Source organism: Agelaius phoeniceus, chromosome 20 (assembly GCF_051311805.1).
Source record: "Agelaius phoeniceus isolate bAgePho1 chromosome 20, bAgePho1.hap1, whole genome shotgun sequence".
Classification (NCBI taxonomy): Eukaryota; Metazoa; Chordata; class Aves; order Passeriformes; family Icteridae; genus Agelaius; species Agelaius phoeniceus.
Genome location: NC_135284.1, coordinates 4584432 through 4603728, shown reverse-complemented (window position 1 = coordinate 4603728; position 19297 = coordinate 4584432). Strand labels below are relative to the sequence as shown.

At 53.1% G+C, this 19297-nt stretch overlaps 2 protein-coding genes across 2 annotated transcripts; one reads left to right on the top strand and one right to left on the bottom strand.

Moving 5' to 3' along the window:
- The first annotated feature begins 277 nt into the window (after positions 1–277).
- On the top strand, positions 278–10393 carry SARM1 (sterile alpha and TIR motif containing 1). Its single transcript, XM_054647009.2, has 9 exons — positions 278–891; positions 3282–3900; positions 4505–4717; positions 4842–4933; positions 6485–6720; positions 8302–8395; positions 9189–9378; positions 9471–9592; positions 10063–10393. Exons 1-9 carry the CDS (start codon positions 464–466, stop codon positions 10190–10192), a joined length of 2124 nt encoding a protein of 707 aa, XP_054502984.1. The 5' UTR covers positions 278–463; the 3' UTR covers positions 10193–10393.
- Positions 10394–13096: 2703 nt separating this feature from the next.
- Positions 13097–18163, bottom strand: SLC46A1 (solute carrier family 46 member 1). Its single transcript, XM_054647121.2, has 5 exons — positions 17711–18163; positions 16460–17312; positions 16040–16123; positions 14952–15108; positions 13097–14406 (listed from the first exon to the last, which is right to left on the bottom strand). The coding sequence occupies exons 1-5, from the start codon at positions 17951–17953 to the stop codon at positions 14331–14333; spliced, it is 1413 nt and encodes a 470-aa protein (XP_054503096.2). The 5' UTR covers positions 17954–18163; the 3' UTR covers positions 13097–14330.
- Positions 18164–19297: the final 1134 nt, after the last annotated feature.

The following is a 19297-nucleotide window of genomic DNA, read 5'->3' as shown; positions in this document are numbered from 1 at the left end:
GTATCTATTCATGTAGAAAGTCACTTCTCCTTTTATAAATGAGCCCTATTTAAGCACGGAAAGGCCACAATCACAGAAACATAAAATTTAGGATGGAAGAGCCCTCTAAGCCCGACTCCAGCCGTTATCCCGGCACTGCCAAGCCCACCACCGAGCCACGTCCCCAAGTGCCACATCCCCGATTCTGTTAAATCCTTCGGGGGCCGGTGGCAGGAGGGCTCCGGGGGGCTCAGCAGCCGCCAGCACCGAGCCCCTCCTCGGAGAGAGGCGGCGCCTGCGCCCGGTGACATCAGCCCCGGGGACCGGGATGCTGAGCCCGGCTCGGGGAAGGCGGATCCCGCTCCGCTCCCAGCTCCGCATCCCGGCCGGGCAGCGGGGGCACCGCATCGCCCCTCCCGTGTCCCGGCAGCAGCGGGGGCTCCCCGCGGGCGCGGGGCCGGGCATGCCGCGGTAGCCGCCGCCGATGCTCGCCCTGCTGCTGTCGCTGCACACGCTGGGCCGGTCGCTGGCCATGGCGAGCGCGGAGCTGCTGGCGGTGCCCGGGTGTGCGAGCCGGGCGGGCGGGGGCAGCGGCGGGGTCTCCCCCGGGGTGGGCGGCGAGGTGCGGGAGGCGCTGGAGCGGGTCCTGCCCGTGCTCCGCAGGGCCATCGGCCACGCCACGCGGGCGGACACGGCCCAGGGGCTGCGGGCCGCTCTGTCCGAGGTGTTCCGGCTGGTGGAGGAGGCCTGGGGGATGCCCGCCGTGGGGAGGGACGTGGCCAAGGTGCTGTGCGATGTGATCCGCCTCGAGGGGGGCCTGGACCTGCTGCTCAACCTGCTCTACACCGCCGAGCTGGAGACCAAGTGCCAGGCAGGGAAACTCCTGGAGCAGATCCTGGTGGCGGAAAACAGGTGAGTCTGCAAAGAGCCCCTCAGCCTCACCCTGCTGGACACAGCCCTGCCAGCCCCAGAACGGGGCGGGTTCAAAGGGACCCCCTCATCTCAACCCCCTGCAATGGGCAGGGACCCCTTCCACAGACCAGGTTGCTTCAAATCAATCCAGCCTGGCCTTGATCTACCTTCACCCATCCTCATACCCCCAATTTCCCTGCTGTGGGTGCTCTCAGTTGCACAAACTCCCCTTGGATCCCCACAGTTTGAGGGAGGAGGACCAGCCCCAGCCCAGGGATGCTGGTGAGGACTGGGGTGTCCTCCTGACCCCCCTCAGCCAGGTTGAGCTGAGTCAGTTTGGCTGGCTCAGAGCATCTGACCCAAAGGACAAGGTGTGACTCTCCTTTAGCCATAACTGCAGCACAAGGAGGACAAAGCCACTCCCCAGAGCCTCCCTGCTGCTGACCAGGGCTGGGATGAAGCCATAAGGAGGGCTCAGCTGGTCAGCAGCCCTCAGCCCCACGCTCAGGTGTGTGTGCTGCTGCCCAGGACAGGTGAGAGGTGCTGGGATGTCTCTGTCAGAGCATGGGCATGATGTGTGTGTGTGTGTGTACAAAGGTGCATGTGCACACCTGACACATCCCAATCACAGCACCTACACACAGCTCACCCTTCCAACACCCCAAATGCACTCTGACAGCTCTGCTCTCCCTCAGAGCACCCTAACCCAGCCCAGCCAGGGCTCTGGAAAGGATGTGGAGGGAGCCTGGCCAAAGTGTTGCTCTGGTTTCCTGGGGGGTGTCTCTTGCTGGAAGGCTGTGGACTCACAGCCTGGGCCTCACTTCATGCACTGGCAGGCAAAAATAAGCAGCAGCTAAATCAGGAAAGCCCATTAGGGTGGAATTTAATCCCAGGAAGCATCACTGGCATGGTCTGCATTCAGCACTCAGCTCCTTAGCAAAAGAAAGCATTTGCTGGAGTTGTTGTTTCTGCTCCAGGAGCAGTTCATGCTCTTGGAGCAGCCATGGCATTCCAGCCCCTCGCTTCCCACAGCTCCTGAGCCATGGCAGGGAGGTGTGGGGCTCCCCTTTGGGCCCAGCCTCTCACTTGCAGAACTCTCCCAGTCTGTGCCTAGCAGCAGAGGTGTTGAGCTGGGAGCTGGACAGGTCCTGGCTCCATCTGCAGCTGCAGGGAGTCAGGGACCTGTGTTTGTCATCCAGCTCCATGGCTGAGTCTGGGCTCACAGCCAGACCCAGGCTGAGGGTTTATTTATTTAATTTTTTTTTTCCCCAGGGCTCTCCACAACATTTCCTGTCAAACCCACCCCAAGGTCAGTGAGAGCCCTGTGGGTCACAGGCTTCCCAGAAATGTTCTTCCTGCCTGCCAGCACAGAGGCTGGAGTGCCATCACGCCACCATGAGTGTGCCACTGCCCTCCTGAGCAGCAGGGCATGGGGCACCAGTGCCAGTGCTGCCTCCCTGACAGAGCAGCTCCAGCACAGAGGCACCAAATGGCCACGGCTGAGGGCAGGAATGGAGCTGCCACTCGCCCCAGGAAACTCATGGGAGCACAGCCAAGAGCTCATCTCAGAGGGTGGTGAGGCCCTGGCACAGGGTGCCCAGAGAAGCAGTGGCTGCTCCATCCCTGAAAGTGTCCAAGGCCAGGTTGGACAGGGCTTGGAGCAACCTGGGCTGGTGGAAAGTGGACCTGGATAAGTTTTCCAGTTTTGGGTCCTTTCCAACCCAAATCATTCTATGACCCTGGTTTTCCCTTTCCACTGCATTTTCAAGGTGCAGCCCCATTCAGGTGTCATTTTAAGCACAGGCCTTCCAAAACCAGCCATGGCCAAGCAGCAGCTCGTGGCCCTTGCCCACCTACCCCAGGCTCTTGCTGTTCTCTTCCAGAAGAGTGCAGGAGGAGGAAATAAAGAGCTTCCCTCCAGCTGCCATCCCAGGACAGACAAACCCCTGTGCTCCACTTGTGGACAGGGCTGCTTGGCTGCTCATCCAGGTGTGGAAGCCCTGTCCTGACAGCCCTGACAGCAGTGCTTAGGGGACAAACAAGTTTCACTCCCAAACACAAAACAGCTCCACACCACAGCAATGCTGGCCCAGCAGATCCATTTCCAGTCTGGCATTAACCCATCCTGCCTGTTAATTGCTATGAAGATCCTACCTCAAGCATGAGAGCATCCAGTGAGGGTAGGTGGGATGTGCACCCCATCACAAATTCTTCCATCAGACCCACAGAGGTTCCTCCAACACCAGCCTGCTGCACCTTGCTGCACTGCATATCTGGCAATGGGATAAATGCCTGTCCTGGGATAAATGTCACCAAGGCATGGGCCACACCAGTCACTGCTGTCACCCCTTGCACATCCACCTGCCCCCCTCCCTATCTCCTCCCCACAGGGACCGCATCGCTCGGATCGGTCTGGGCGTGATCCTGAACTTAGCCAAGGAGAGGGACATCCCCCAGCTGGCCCAGAGCCTCTCTGGGATCCTGGAGCACATGTTCAAGCACACAGAGGAGACCTGCTTCCAGCTCATCTCGGACGGAGGCCTGGACACCATCCTGTACTGGTGCCGCTGGACAGACCCCGCCGTGCTGCGCCACTGCGCCATGGCCTTGGCCAACTGTGCCATGTACGGGGGCCAGGCCAACCAGCGCCTGATGATTGAGAAAAAGGCAGCAGAGTGGCTCTTCCCCCTGGCCTTCTCCAAGGATGACGAGCTGATCCGGCTGCACGCCTGCCTGGCCATCACGGTGCTGGCCACCAACAAGGAGATCGAGAAGGAGGTGGAGCGCTCGGGGACGCTGGCTCTGGTGGAGCCCTTCATCGCCTCGCTGGACCCCGAGCAGTTTGCCTGCCAGATGCTGGGCAGCAGTGACAACATCCAGGGGAGGACAGCGCAGGACCTGCAGCGCCTGGTGCCCCTGCTGGACAGCTCCAGGCTGGAGGCTCAGTGCATCGCCGCCTTCTACCTGTGCACCGAGGCTGCCATCAAAGCCAGGCAGAAGAAAACACAGGTAAAGGGTAGGTTGGCCTGGAGGAGGGTGATGACAAAGGGAAGGGGTGGCACAGTTGCATCTTGGTGTGTTTTGGTCCTCACCCGGCCCAGCACAGCTTGTTGGGAAGTGTGGCAGTTGTATTCTCTGGAAAAATCCCTTTGCCCAGGATTCTTCTCCTGGGAAGCTGAGATGCCTCAGAGAAAAAGGAAAACAATATTTATCTCATTTGCTTCTCCTGTATTTTGCTACTTTGGAATGTGGTTGTTTATCCAGCAGGTGGTTGTTTCATTGGTTTCATGTGAATTGTTTTGACTCATTGGCCAATTACAGTCAAGCTGGGTTGGGGCTCTGGAAAGAGTCATGAGTCTTAATTAGTATCTTTTAGTATCACTTCTGTATTCTTTAGTATAGTTTAAGTATCTTGTAAGTATCCTTTCTGTATTCTTTAGTATAGTTTAGTATAGTTTTAGTTTAGTATTCTTTAATATAATACAGTAACATAAAATAATAAATTAGCCTTCTAAGAACATGGAGTCAGATTTATCATTCCTTCCTTCGTCTGGAACAACAGGGAAGAGGATGAGGGGAGACAAAGTGACGTCTCCTCCCTTTGTGTCCCCAGATTTTCAGTGAGATTGGGGCTACGCAGAGCCTGAAGAGGATTGTGTGCTACTCCACCAGCAGCACCACCTCCTCCCTGGCCAAAAAGGTGCTGCGCCTGATAGGGGAGGAGGTTCCTCGGCGCATCCTGCCCACGGTTCCCAACTGGAAATCCTGCGAGGTGCAGACGTGGCTGCAGCAGATTGGATTCAACAAATACTGCCAGAGATTCCTGGTAGGGCTCTGTGCTGGGGGAGCGACACATGGGGAGGGACATTTCTGCCCCGTCTCGCAGCAGAGGTGCAAGCATCTCACCCAGCTTTTCCTGGGACCTTTCCAGCCTGGGTTTCTCTTGGCAGGATCACCAGGTGGATGGGGACATTCTCCTGAGGCTGACAGAGGAGGAGCTGCAGAAGGATTTGGGGATGGACTCCAGCATCACTCGGAAAAGGTAGGGCCACCACCGGGGCACACTGGAGACTGCCTCAGGGCCACCACCACAGTGGCAGAGCAGGGACAAGGTCTCTGCCTTTCCCTTCCTGCAAAAACAGGAACGGAGATCCTCCAAATGCAAAACCTGGACTGCCAGGGCTTTTCCACTGAACTTTTTGCAGTCACAGAGAGATTTCTGTAATGGGACCACTGCACAGCAGAGGTGTGGATGGGGGAAAGACCACCTATGGCACAGGGCAGGTGGGATCATGCAAGTTACCCAGAAAGATGGGAACTTACCCTTAGCTGAGCTCCTCACACCTCAGTGTACAGAGGACCAGCACTCCCGTGCAGCTGTTCCTCTGTTTCCTCTTCCTGGAGCTCATCCTTCACCCCAGCGTGGAGCTGCACTCCCTTCTGAGCGGGTAAAATCTTGGAATCCAAAATGCAGGGAACTCTCAGAACTTTGGGCCTGTAAGCCAAAGAATTAAACATAGGATTTGACTTGTGACTTTGGAAAAAGCTTCCAGACTTAGATGCTAGAAGTAAGAATGTGGACTTATAGTTTAAACTAGAGACATGTTAAGAAGAGGAAAGTTTAGAGTTTTAGAGTTTAAGATACAGAAAAAATAAAAGTAGTTTCAAAGGTAAACAAGATTTTTAGAATGTAGTACTGTAGGTTTGTGTGTTATAACATAGTTGGTTAAGAAAACTTACATTGTAGCATGAGTCCATAAGACAAAATAGGAGGATTGAGTTAAGGATTAAGGATTAAGTTAAAAGCATACTATCACTATCCTTGTTAGCAGTGTTTTATTGGTCCATAAATCCTTAAAAAGTCTTGTAACTGCAAGTCTTGTGACCTCCTGAACCGTGCAGTAAAGATGTGAGCCGAACTCACCCTTCCTGCCTATGCAGAAAATAAGAAAAACAAACCATATCCCCTAAAACAACTCAGAGGTCCCGTCTCTAACTCATTCTAAACTCCTTCAAAAATCCCATAGTAGTACCACATGTCTCTAAGTGCTGCTCTGTGATGGTGTTCGCAGGGGTCTTAGGATGAGGGAAGAGATGAGAATGCTGACTCCATGTTTCAGAAGGCTTGATTCATTATTTTATTATATATATATATTATTATTAAATCTATATCTATTAATATAGATTTAATATATATTTATATTTAATATATTTATATTTAATATATTTAATAATATAGATTTTACAATATATATTATTAAATCTATATTATTAAATATATTATTATTAAAACTATACTAAATGAATAGAAGAAAGGATTTCATCAGAAGGCTAGCTAAGAATAGAAAAAGAATGAATAACAAAGGCTTGTGACTGACCGAGACAGTCCAGACAGCTGGGCTGTGATTGGCCATTAATTAGAAACAACCACATGAGGCCAATCCCAGCCCCACCTGTTGCATTCCACAGCAGCAGATAACCATTTTTCACATTTTGTTCCTGAGGCCTCTCAGCTTCTCAGGAGAAAAATCCTAAGGAAAGGATTTTTCAGGAAATATCATGGCTACACTGCTCCACTTGTCCCTCCAACCAGGTTTTTCCGGGAGCTGACGGAGCTCAAGACCTTCGCCAACTACTCCACCTGTGACCGCAGCAACCTGGCCGACTGGCTGGGGGGCATCGAGCCCAAATTCCGGCAGTACACCTACAACCTGCTCACCTGCGGCATCGACCGCAACTTCCTGCACCGCGTGACGGAGCAGCAGCTGCAGGAGGACTGCCACATCCACACCGGCTTCCACCGCGTCCGCATCCTCACCGCGGCCAGGGGTGCGCCCGCCCGGCAGGGAACGGGCTGGAGGGGTGTTTGGGATGAGCTGCTGTTGGAGTAATGTGATTTTAGGATTCACTTCAGAAACCTGGTTCTTCTTGTGATGATTCTCTGCTAGGTGTGTCAGTCACTTCTTTCTCCCGTTCTCTTGCTCCTTGGTGAGTATTGTCTGTCAGTCTTGGCCTTCTAGAAGGGCGTGGAGTGATTAAGCAGATTCAAAAGATGCCTCTTACCCCAGGGGGGACATTGGGCCATTCAGGTGTGTTTTGTCCCTTGTGCTTGGTTGGTGGTCTTTGTGTTCTTTCTCTCCTCTTCCAGGTAACAGGGCAAGCAAACCATGTGGTGGAGAGTTCTGTTGGAGCTGCTGCTGGATTCAGAGACCCTGTGGGCTAGAATAAAGCCCTGGATCCAAACCCTCCATCAGAACTGACTCTTTTCTTTCACCACTGCCTTAAAGCTGCTCTGCCAGAGGGAAACTCAAGGAGCAGGCCCTGTTATGGGGTCCATTCTGCAGCCACCAGAGCTCTTGCATGCCCAGACTTGCTTCTAAGTGCCCAGCTGCAACATCCAGCTGGCCAAAAGTGTCTCTGGGGTGAAAACACTACAGTTGCCACTATTTTGTCAAGCAGCAAGGGCTAGACAAGCTCAGGCATGTCTCGTCTGGCTATATTGGTAATTATTCCAAGAGAGTATTACCAATATAGTGGACGGGATGTGCCTTGGCTTGTCTGGCCCTTGGTGCTGAATCAAATTGCAGTAACTGTGGCGTTTCACCCCAGAGACACTTTTGGCTAGCTAGGTGTGTGGTGTTTCACCCCACAGACACTTTTGCCTGGCTGGGTGTGTGGTGTTTCACCCCACAGACACTTTTGCCTGGCTGGGTGTGTGGTGTTTCACCCCAGAGACACTTTTGGCTGGCTGGGTGTGTGGTGTTTCACTCCACAGACACTTTTGGCCAGCTGGGTGTGTGGTGTTTCACTCCACAGACACTTTTGGCTGGCTGGGTGCTGCAGCTGGGCACTGCAGACAAGTCCAGGCCTGCAGGAGCTCTGGTGGTGCTGGGATGGAGCTTCCCCCATAACAGGGGCTGCTCCTCAGGTTTCCCTCTGGCAGAGAAGCTTTAAGGGGATGGTTAAGGAAAGGAGTCGGTTCTGATGGAGGGTTTGGATCCAGAGCTTTATTCTGGCCCTCAGGCCTCTGAATGCAGCACCAGCTCCCACAGAACTCCCTGAGCCCGTGGCTGCTGCTCCCTTGAACCCCGGGGAGAGGGGAGGGAAGGGGCAGGGAGCCACCAAGCAGGGACAGGAGGGGAGGTCTCAAGGGACAAAGGACACCTGGATGGCCCAATGCCCCCCAGGGGTAGAGGGCATCCTTTGGATCTCTCAATCACTCCACGCCTTCTGGAATTCCAGGATTGACAGACAGTGCTGGGAGGGGTCAGGGAGGGGAAAGGTGAGGTGATTGACACACCTGGGAGGGAATCTTCAGGGGAGGGACCCGGGTTTCTGAGGTAAACCCTGAAATCACAACTCACCAAGCTGCTGGTTTGTAACTTCTGGTGGTGGTTTTGTGCTGTCTAGAGACGCTGCACTCGCCCATCACGCTGCAAACCACGACCAACGGGACCGACGTGTTCATCAGCTACCGCAGGAGCACCGGCTCGCAGCTGGCCAGGTGAGCCCTGCAGGGAACGGAGAGACCCTGGGCAAGGTGGGAGGTCAGCTGTGGGAAAAGTGGGGAATGGGGAGGAGGGAGAGGCTGCCAAAAGCTGCAGAGGAAATGGGGACAGCACCTGTGAAGAGCTGCACAGCGGACAGGCCAATTCCCAGTCCTGTCACCGCCACTTTGTGGCCACAGCTCTCTTCACAGAGAGCAGCAGGCACAACCTTCCCAGGATTTCTCCTGGGGAAAGTCTGCGAGAAAGCTCAGACAAAGAAGAAAACAATTCTTATCTCTACTTGCTGCTCCTGTTGTTTAGCACATGTGGAATGTGTTATGGAGATTGTTTTACCAAAAGGGATTTGTTAATTAGACTCTGGTGATGGTTGTTTTGATTGATTGACCAATTAGGCCAAAGCTGTGTCGTGACTGTCTGTAAGGGGCCATGGGTTTTTCTTTAGTATTTTACAGTATTAGTGTAGTATGTAGTATAATATAGTATAACATAATATAGCAATTGTTCAGCTTTCTGAAATCACTGGACTCAATGCATATTATTCCCTGGCTGGGGGTCGCCTTGCTCCAATACCACTTTGGCACTGAGTGGCCTTTTCCTCATGCTCCTATGGCTGTAGGGGATCACAGCATGGTGTCAATGCCAGCTCCTCGTGTTCTCTGCACATGCCCAGACAGCTGGGGCTGGAGCTGGCACCTCATTCCCTGCTCCTCTGTCTCACCGTGTCTCAGCCAACGTGCTGAGACAGCAAATGAAACCTCTCCTCATGGTGCTGTCCCCTCTTGCCACCAGCCTGCTGAAGGTGCACCTGCAGCTCCACGGCTTCAGTGTGTTCATTGATGTGGAGAAGCTGGAGGCAGGGAAGTTTGAAGACAAGCTGATCCAGAGTGTCCTGAGTGCCCGGAATTTTGTGCTGGTGCTCTCACCAAATGCACTCGATAAATGCATGGAGGACCCCGAGTGCAAGGACTGGGTACACAAGGTAAGAGATGCCACCAGGTGGGACCTCTGGCGGGAGGGAGTTGATGAGGGGCTAATACAGGCCATGAGCACCTGCATGTTCTGTTCCTGCAGGAGATTGTGACAGCCCTGAACTCTGGGAAGAACATTGTACCCGTTACAGACCACTTTGAGTGGCCAGACCCAGAAACACTTCCCAAGGACATGAGGGCTGTCCTGAAATTCAATGGTATCATGTAAGTAAAAGCCACCTGTGCCATGGGGTTCCTTGACACCTGGGGAGAACAGCTTGCATAAGGAGCAGCAAAGAGCCCAAGGACATTGGGACAAACAGATGAGGGTGGCAGAACAGGTCAAAGGGACACTGAGTCACTCCAGGTGCTCCAGAGCTTGCAGGGAGCAAAGGTTCCCACCACATCCCTGCTGCTGCTGTTGTGCTGGGGCTCCTCTGGGTGACACAGGGGACACTGCTGGGAGGACACACATGCTCAGTGATGCTGGCAGGTTTTACAGCTCACCTGGGTTTCTTTCCCCCCCTGCTTTCCCTTTGTGCAACCTGGCAGGGCATTCTGCAGCACCCATGGGAGCTCCTGGAGAGCTGGGGTGGAGGAAAGGGGTCTCTGGCTGGCCCAAATGAACTGAGCTATCTTGTGGCGCCCCACACACAGCAGAAAAAGTAAACAGCACATTTTTTCCCTTGATTCAGGTGGTCCCACGAGTACCAGGAGGCCACGATTGATAAAATCATCCGCTTCCTCCAGGGCCGCTCCTCGCGGGACTCCTCGGCTGGCTCAGAGAATGGGCTGGACTGCCTGCACTCCCTGGGGCAGAGCTAGAACCAGCACAGCAGCCTCAGAGACTCACAGGTGACCCCTTTTTTTTGTGGGGGTCCAAATTTGTCCCTCCTGACTTTTTTCCTATCTCTGAGAGAAATCCTGGGGCTCTTACTCCCTCCCAATACAAGCCCCTGGTGCCAGCACTCCCTCCCCCAGTGCCTGGGGAGCCAAGCCAAGCTGGACTCTGGGATGGATTATGTGTCTTCCATGTCCTCCTGTGGGGTGTGAGGGAGACTGGCACCATCCAGACCCCCACAGGCAGCTGCAGCTTCCCCCAGAAACACATCCAAAGAGGGAGAACCTTTGGAGAACTGAAAATTGGAGAAGCGTTGAGAACCCGTCGTAAGAGGACGCAAGGGAGAGAAGAGCAATTGAGAGGAAGGTGTGGCTCTGCCGTGTGCCCCAGGAGTATCCTTGTGGTCAGAAACTGAGAGCAGGAAAGGACAAATAAAAATTAAGCCCTAACAAAATCTTTGTGTTTGGGAAAGATAACCCACAAGGGCCTTCTGAAGTGCTTTATCTTTCCCAGCAATGTCCCTTTATCACAAGAGCTCCTTCCCCCCTCAAAGGACTTCCACCTCCCAGTGCTGCAAAACCACTTTGTGCTCTTACCTCTGGCAGTGGGAATTTGGGGTTAGACCACGTGAAGCTTCTTCAGGATCCCTGCAAAAAGTGCTTTTCAAATACCCTCCTTCCCTCCATCTGAAGTCTCAGCTTCACCCCTTTATCAGGTCTGTATTTCCAGGGCACAGGAGGCTGGATTGTGACCCTGGAAAACTTGAAATCCATGCAGGGAAGATGCTAATTGCTGTGCTTGTGGAGTTATTCCACACTGTGGCTGTATTTTATCCTGCTCCACAGCTGTATCTTATCCTGCTCCTGCGGTCTGTGCCTTCAGCAGGAGCTGGTGAATCTCTCTGCTGACCACCACACCCCCACAGCCCTGGCTGAGCTCCCTGGGGTTGTCCCTGCTCACTGCTGGATGCAAGTCAAGTAGCACTTGCTTCTTCCTATCAACCTCTTCTCAACACCCACCTGGGCTTTTTGCAGCTCCTCACCTTAAAATATCGAGAAAAAGTGGAGTTTTTGCCAAGGGCTGGCAAAGGATGCTCCAGAACCATCAGTGCCTGCTGCCAACACTGCAGGTGAGGAACCATGGGCATCCTGACACAAATCCCTGCATTCCACACTCCAGGCTGCTGAATCACCTTGAAAAACAAACAGGCTCCTCCTCCTATCCTTGCTCAAGAAGAACTCAACCTTTTCAGGAGGTAACAAGGAGTCTCAGCCAGCTTGTCCTCCTCCTGGCTCTGCCTGGAGCTCTGCTTTAACTGTCAGGAACACAAACACTTTCTTCTTTTGGCTTGGATCCACAAACATATCAGGGGCAGAAGAAAAGTTAATTCTGGTGCTTTATGGACAGTTCTTATCAGCTCCCAGTTAATGGCATCTTTGCTCTCCAGTGAAAGGTTAATAGCCATATTTGCCCAGCATTCATCAGAATTAGAATCCATCTAATCTCCAGAATAAATAACAAGAAGGCAGCAGATGAGCCCAAAGGTGAATCTGCGCAAGGATAAAAGCCTCTTGTCAGCTGCTTCAGGGAACAGCCTTCAGTAACTGAATGTCAGGGCCTCCATGGCCACTGAAGGAGTCCCACATAAACAGTCCTAAGGATTTTCCTCCCTGCAATAATCTGGTAAGTGATTGTGTCTTGTTTCCCAGGAGCTCTGTAGCAATCAGCCTCCTCACCCAGCACTCAGTGTGGAGATTTACTCATTCTCACCTGCCACGAGATCCCATCTCCTGCTCCAGCTGCCTGGACTGTGACTCCTCCTGTTTCCCCATCATTATCTTCACCTTAATGAACTTGCCCTGCTTCTGGCAAAGCATCCCAAACCCACCCCCTTCCACTGGAGCAGACCCAAGGAAATGAATTCCTCTGTCCTCACCCTCCCTCATTCCTTCGCTCTACCACGTCAAAAGTGTTTGGAGTTATTCAATCAGGCATTATTAATAAATCTGGTTTTTACTCTAAATCCCTTCCTCTTTGTCTGTATTACGTGCTTCTCTCCCTGCAGGCTTTTCACACTTGCTTTTCCTTGCCACCACGAAGCAGAACTGACGTTCCCAAGCACCATTCCTGCAGGAACCCCTCACTTCCCACTCACCTTTGCATGGACTGATGCACTGCACCCCCAGGGACTCTGCCTGCTCTCACCAGCCATGGCCCCACTGTTACAACTCTTGGAGGGTGGCCTAGAAAAACTTTGACTTAATTTTTTTAATTAGGCATAATAGCTGCCATTGAATGTGTCCCCATGCAGAGCCAGGTCTCACCTCCCTGCGCAACACTGAGCAGCTGCTTGAATTGGCACCCAGGGGGTGCAGAGGGTTTCACTTCACAATCATCTCAGCCACAAACATCTACTGCAACGTTCACAGCATGCCCTGTTCCTCAGGGAGGCCAATTCCAGGCTGAGCCCAGCAGTCAGAGCTGTAACTCCAACCTCCCCTGGCAGAACTGCTGGGGGCAAGTGGCATAACACCAAGTTCTTCAAGCCTCCCTGCTTCTCTGCTCCCCAGTTCTGCTGTTACCACAAAGTCCCAATGGACAGGGACAAAGCTGGGTTAAAGCCTTTCACATTTTCTGCACACTGAAGGACAGATTTCAGACAAAGCTCTCCTGCAAGCTTTACTCTGGTGGTCAGGAAAAGCAAGTTTGGGCTGCTTGCAAGTCTCAAACCTGCATTTTCCCACGACTTTCCACTTTCAGACACTCATTCTCCACGAGACAGATAAATTCCTGCTGCTCCTTCTTTACTGCAGTCTTCAATAAAGGACTGAGAAGTAAAATAATGGAGAGAAACCACCAACGAGTCAAGGACAAACGATATCAACAACTGCACAAGGTATCCAGAGTTTTATGAACCATAAAAGAGCATGGAGATTTTATTCATTCTGAAAGTAACAGTAAAGTCATTACTGCATGTACCTGAACAGCATGTGCAGTGCAGTGTACACAGAACTGCTGGTTTATGGCACATTGAAGAGAAAAAAAAGGATTGCAGCAACACAGGTAATGCTTTGGAAAGAACAATTTAAGTACCACGGACATGGGGTTTGCTTGCTGGCATCAACAGATCCCAAGCAGCAGCACTGAGGTTCATTAACACAAGATTAGGCCACATACAACCAAAAAGATTAATCTTTAAGACACTAGTCCTGCCCCCAGCTTGCTGAGGAAGGGCTCTGGATAAGCACAGCAGGGATTTCACATGACTGGGGCTCAGATCTGCAGTGTAAGGGGGGAACAATTCTGACAATTTTCTCCTTAACTTCCTAGCTTTTGGCAAATGTCAATTAAGGCACCTACAGGAGTTGCTCCAAGGATCCTCGTGGGTCCCTCCCAGCCCAGGATTTACTCTACTGGCCCTGCAGTATTCTCAGATGATCTGCCACTTCTCAAAACCACCTCTGAGATCCTGGGCTGAGCTGCAGACAAGGCAGGACATACCACTAGCACTCCTACCAACACTTCATGATTTAGATCCTCATCTTAGGACACCTCTGATTTGCAAAACTAAAGCTGGTTCAGTCAGTAAGGACAGCAATAGCACTCCTGTGCTAAACTACCCCTCTCCATAAGGATTTTTGTGGTTTGGCATGTCACATTTGTTGGGTTTTTACTGGCAATGTGATGATTTGGAGCACAGGACACTGTTGGGTGCCTCTGGTTCAGCATGTGCCTCACCCACACCAACAGCTCATCTCTGCACACTGGAATTCCCTGAGGGGAAAATGCTCAGCAATTAAAGCAGAACTCAGTCCTCTCTCCCCACTAAAAGCATGGCAGAGCCTCCTGGCCCCACCAAACCCCAAACCACGAAGCAGCCTTGCAAAAGGCCCACAAAAGCTTGATTGGCTCTTGGGTCCCTTGGGTTTGCTCTGACAGATGAGCCAACACAACGCTGAGGAAGCATTCACAGCTCCAAATCAAGTTCCTCCTGTGATTTCCAATTATTTAGCATTTAAAAGTCAGTAAGGACAAGCAGAATGTCCCTCCCACACTGATCAGTCCTTTGAGGGAAGAATGGAGTGCAGTGTCCAGGTGGACACTGCCGTGCTGGTGTTAAATTCAGTCTTTTGTGGGGGACAGGGAAGCCTCTTGGAAGTGGCTGTAGTCGTGTTTTGAATCCCAGATTTGTATCCACCTAGAAAAGAATGAACAGTTTCAGCTTCCAAAGAAACATGGGGATGTCGCTGAATTGAGTGTGTCTTAAAAGTTTCAGAGGAACAAAATAAAATGACCCTGCCAGGAGCTGCTGCACTTCTGCAAATTCAAATACATTCCCTCTCCCAGAACCTACCAGGGTATTTGTTTTCTATCACAACAGAACTTCTGCTTCAATTACTAAAGAAATTACGGGAAGAGGGACTGCTGAGAGAGCTCCATCACTTCCATGAAGAACTTTCAAATTCAATTCCAGATTTTGGATTCCATTGAGGCTGCAGTGAGGCCTTGAAGCACTTTGAATATTGGCAGCTACATTACTCAGGCTGCAGGTTTATCCCTAGGATTCAGATTCCAAAGGAAATGACCTGCACCTCTTCTTACTGGAGCACCAGACACCCTCTCACAACCAGAACTGAAAATATGCCTTAACAACTCCCAGCTTCTATCCTAAGAGTAAATAGAGTAAATAGTATTTTCCATATGACATTGCATGTCAAAGTTTGGACATTTGAAGTAAATTACCCAAGGATAGCTGCTGGAATAAGGAGGATTATAGCCCCAAAGAGAAATGGGAATCCCCTCATGAAGTGCAAGGTGGCAGGGTAGAGAGAGTTGAACACTCCTGTAGACACAAGTGAACACAGCCCTTCCACGCAGGCAACAGAAGCAAAGAGAGCACCTGGGAAAGAGAGATAAGAGGTTAACGGTGAGATAGGCAGGTGGTTATTGCCTATAAACAGCTGTAACACATCACCCTGAGTGCATTCTGCCAATCTTTCCAAGGGTTTGCACTTGCCATCAGAAAAGTGTGTGAATATCAAGTGTGGGACAGGACTGGCCTGGCATATCCAGCCTGTGGCCATGACCACCTCACCAACCTGCAGGATTTGTATCAGGAGATGACCAGGACATTATATCAGCTGGATTGTAAATGCTCCAGGCCAGGGCACCTCTTATCATTTGTTAAACATTAAGTACAGCAGCAGATTTAGCACCATAAATGTGCTGTACGTGCCATCGCCGCCCTAAAATGAGAAACCTGAGCATTGCAAAATCACCTCTCCATTGTTGCCACCTGGATTCCCTCCTCCCCCTGTCTGCCCCAGAGACATTCCTGTGCTGTGTTTCACAGCAAGGGCAAACCCTCCAAACACAGAACTGGACAAAAGGCAAATATGCTCCTCCTGTGGGTTATCCGTGATCTTTCACCATGGTCAATGATACAACCCTCCAACAGCACCTGGTTCTCCCCACTGTTACTGATCTACAGAGGAAAGTTATGGTCAGGAGAATGACTCTTTTCTCCTTGTTATATAATCCATTTTAACTCTTGCTCCTTGTAAAAGCTTTGGAAATACATGAATGGATGAATTAACTACTCCTGCTTTTCTTCCTTTGTTCTCATGTCGGAAATGCAGCGAGTCTGAATCAAAGAATGACAATTATTTTGAGGGGAAAAGAAAATAAAATACCCTGGGCCTGAGGGTGAATGCAGGGGTGCAGGAGTCCAGAGGAGCCAGGGAGCTCCTAACCTCCTCAGAGTCTGGTTTCAATATTCCAAGAAAAAAGTGTTTCAGGATCTGGCTTAAGCACAGTGGTTAATTCCTTACCTTGTTCTGTCTCACTGACCAGCTTGGAGAGCTTGGATCTGATGACTGGAGTGGCTGCCATGGAAAGGAACAGAATTCCATAACCTGTGAGCAAGACACAACACATTAGGGAAAGCTCACCTGAAAAGTAAAGCCTCCCAAGTCAGCCCCAGAAATCTGCAGCTGCTGGCAGTGTCTCCCTGCTATATTTAAACACAATTCACCCTCCTGGATCTCATAAGGCACTTCAGTCTGTGTCCGCAGTTCTGGGAAGCCTAATGTTCTAGGAACTACATGGATGCGCTTCCAAATTCAGTGTTTGGCCAACACTGCCCTTAGCAAGGCACAGTTTTGTTGGTGCACGAGGCAGAACTCCCTCACTTGCCTGAACTCCCTGAGAAGCACACTACCAGAAACAGGGATTTAAGCCTCCAGCATCACCTGTAAACATCAGTGCCGTTGTGGTAGCGAGAGACATCACCACCAGCCCAGCAATGTTGGAGATCAATCCTATCTCTGCCACCCAGGTGTCCTCAAGGCAGAGCTGCAGCAGCCTCAGCCCCACCAGGCTGCTCAGGTAAGCCAGGTAGCTGGCGGCCGAGCCGTACCCGATGAGATCAGAAGCCCAGCACAGAGGGAAGCCCAGCTCGTACAACACATAGATGTCCTTGGCTCCAAAATGCACCGTGACAATCAGAAAGAAAGCCAGGGAGTACAGAGCCAGCTTCCACCTGGAGCTCTGGTGCTCGGGGGCCGTGTACAGCCTGAACACAGCCTTGTAGTGCTTGAGCGTGAACAGCTTGGCCGCCTTCTTCTGCTTCACCGACTCCCGCAGGAAGAAAGCGGCGTAGAGGGTGGCAGCAAGGCTGGCAGCAAAGGCCAGCCAGAAGGGGTTGATGTAGCCCTGGGCCTTGCGCCACTGGCCACCGCCAATGCTGGCCACCATGCCCGCGGTGCCCAGGCACGCCTCCAGGATGGCCACGCGGAACGTCCGCGCGCGCCGCTCGCTGGTGTCGGCCACGTAGGAGAAGCAGCTGGCCAGGATCAGGTTGTAGTCGCCCGTGAGGCCGCTCAGGATGCGTCCCAGGAGGAAGAAGGCGACGTGCAGCTCCAGGTACATGACCAGCAGGTAGATGCCTGTCTGCAGGGCCATGCCTGCTGTGGGCAGGATGAGCGCCGGGCGCCGGCCCACGCTGTCGCTCCATGCGCCGAGGAGAGTCACGGAGAAGAGGCTGACGAAGAAACCTCCCAGGTTGATGTAGAGGTTCCAGTGGGACACCAGAGCTTCCACCTCCTGCAGGAGAAACAGGGAGCTGAGGAGCTCCAACAGCACCTACTGGGCTCCCCACTCCTCCTGGGGCTCCCTGCTTCCATCACGCTCCCCTTCCCCTCCGGGCTCCCTGCTCCCTTTGGGGCTTCACATTCCTTCCTGACTCTGCTTCCAGGGACTCGCAGCTCCTCTCAAGCTCCCTGTTCCCCTTGGGGCTCCCTGTTCCCCGGGGCACCTCTCCTCTCCTGCTCCCCTGGTACCTCCCGTTCACCGTGAGCCTCCCGTTCCCTCCGGGGACCCACCTTTCCCCCCGGTCCCCATCCATCCCGTGCCTCCTCTCAGGGCTCTCCCCTTGAGCTCTTCATCCACACCAGAGCTCCCCCGGGGCTCTCCGGTCCCCCCGTGTCCCCCGGTGTCCCCACCTGCCGCAGGGGGTCGGCGGTAGCGTTGCCGTCCCCGCAGCCGGAGGAGTCGGTGCTGTTGCGGTCGCTGTAGCCGTGCTCGGCCCCCAGCCGGTCCCACAGGTACTGGGTGGCCAGCGGGCCCTGCAGCCCCAGCGACACGGTGGCGAGGAACAGCAGCGGCTCCACGGCGGGCAGCGACAGGCGGCGCCGGCCGGGGGGCACCGGGGGCTCGGCGGGCGGCGGAGCGGCCATGGCGGCCATGGAGGGGCGGAGGCTCCGCCGGAACGGGACTGGCTCGGCTCTGCACGGAACGGGACTGACACGGCTCCGCCCGGGATGGCACTGACTCGGCTCCGCCCGGGATGGCACTGACTCGTCTCTGCACGGAACGGGACTGACACGGCTCCGCCCGGAACGAGACTGACACGGCTCCGCCCGGAACGAGACTGACACGGCTCCGCTTGGGATGGGACTGGAACGGCTCCGCCCGGAACGGGACTGACTCGGCTCCGCCCGGAACGGGACTGGCACGGCTCCGCCCGGAACGGGACTGACTCGGCTCCGCCCGGAACGGGACTGGCTCGGCGCTGCACGGAACAGGACTGACACGGCTCCGCCCGGAACGGGACTGACACGGCTCCGCTCAGAACGGTTCAGGCTCAGCTGTGCCCATAACGGGACCGGCTCCGCTCAGAACGGTTCAGGCTCAGCTGTGCCCATGACGGGACCGGCTCCGCTCCCTCCGCCGCCGGGACCGCGGGGGTCCCCGAGACCCCTCGGCGCTGGCGCTGCAGCGAGCCCGGTGCAAAAGGTGCAGCTCTCAGGGGATGATGTTCCACAAATCCTGTCATTTTTGAGGCGAGAAAAGCCCTCTGAGAGCATCGAGCCCAGCGTTTACCCCGCAGGGCCAAAGCCACCGCTAAACCGTGTCCCCAGGTGCCACAGCTTCACACAGTTACACCCCGGCAGGGATGGGGCTCCACCCCTTACCTGAGCAGCCTGTGCTGGTGCCCAAACACCCTCTGGGTGAAGAACCTTTTCCTAATATCCAGCCTAATCCCCCTGGCATGCCTTCATGCTGCTCCCTCGGGTGCTGTCACTGGTCACCAGAGAGGACAGAGCAGCCCCTGCCCCTCCAGCACCCTCATGAGGAAGATGCAGGATGCCATGAAGGCTCCCATCAGTGTTCTGCAGGCTCAACAAACCAAGTAAAACATAAATCAACATTTTAACTGCACTAGGATCAGCAAAATACTGTATTTAGCAATATACGATCACTTCTATTAATTCACAGCACATTAGAAAATACTGCTTTTTATAAAGGACAAAATAACTTAGAAACTCAGTTAATAAAGAAGGGTTTGGCTGTGCTGTTTGCTTTTCTGTGAGGCTTGGCTGCCTCAAAGAGCAGATCAAGAAGCAAAGACCAAGTTGTCCTTGAAATTCAAAGCACACAATTCAGAGTATTGATTTAACCTGTTTATATAAAGTGGAGCAGTACCACTCATTTTCCAGTAAAGCACTTCTAGAACTCATTTTTAGCATCTTTGAAAGTGTTGTGACGCACATGACAGTGGCAACCATCTCTGTGGAGGTGCTGCTTTT

Excerpts from the sequence above, each read along its gene's own strand:
- SARM1 (XM_054647009.2), top strand. The coding sequence starts at position 464 with ATGCTCGCCCTGCTGCTGTCGCTGCACACGCTGGGCCGGTCGCTGGCC. Across the intron at positions 4,718-4,841 it reads AATACTGCCAGAGATTCCTG|GATCACCAGGTGGATGGGGA; the intron begins GTAGGGCTCTGT and ends TTCTCTTGGCAG. Across the intron at positions 4,934-6,484 it reads TCCAGCATCACTCGGAAAAG|GTTTTTCCGGGAGCTGACGG; the intron begins GTAGGGCCACCA and ends CCCTCCAACCAG.
- SLC46A1 (XM_054647121.2), bottom strand. The coding sequence starts at position 17,953 with ATGGCCGCCATGGCCGCTCCGCCGCCCGCCGAGCCCCCGGTGCCCCCC. Across the intron at positions 17,313-17,710 it reads CCGCCGACCCCCTGCGGCAG|GAGGTGGAAGCTCTGGTGTC; the intron begins GTGGGGACACCG and ends TTTCTCCTGCAG. Across the intron at positions 15,109-16,039 it reads GGTCAGTGAGACAGAACAAG|GTGCTCTCTTTGCTTCTGTT; the intron begins GTAAGGAATTAA and ends TCTCTTTCCCAG.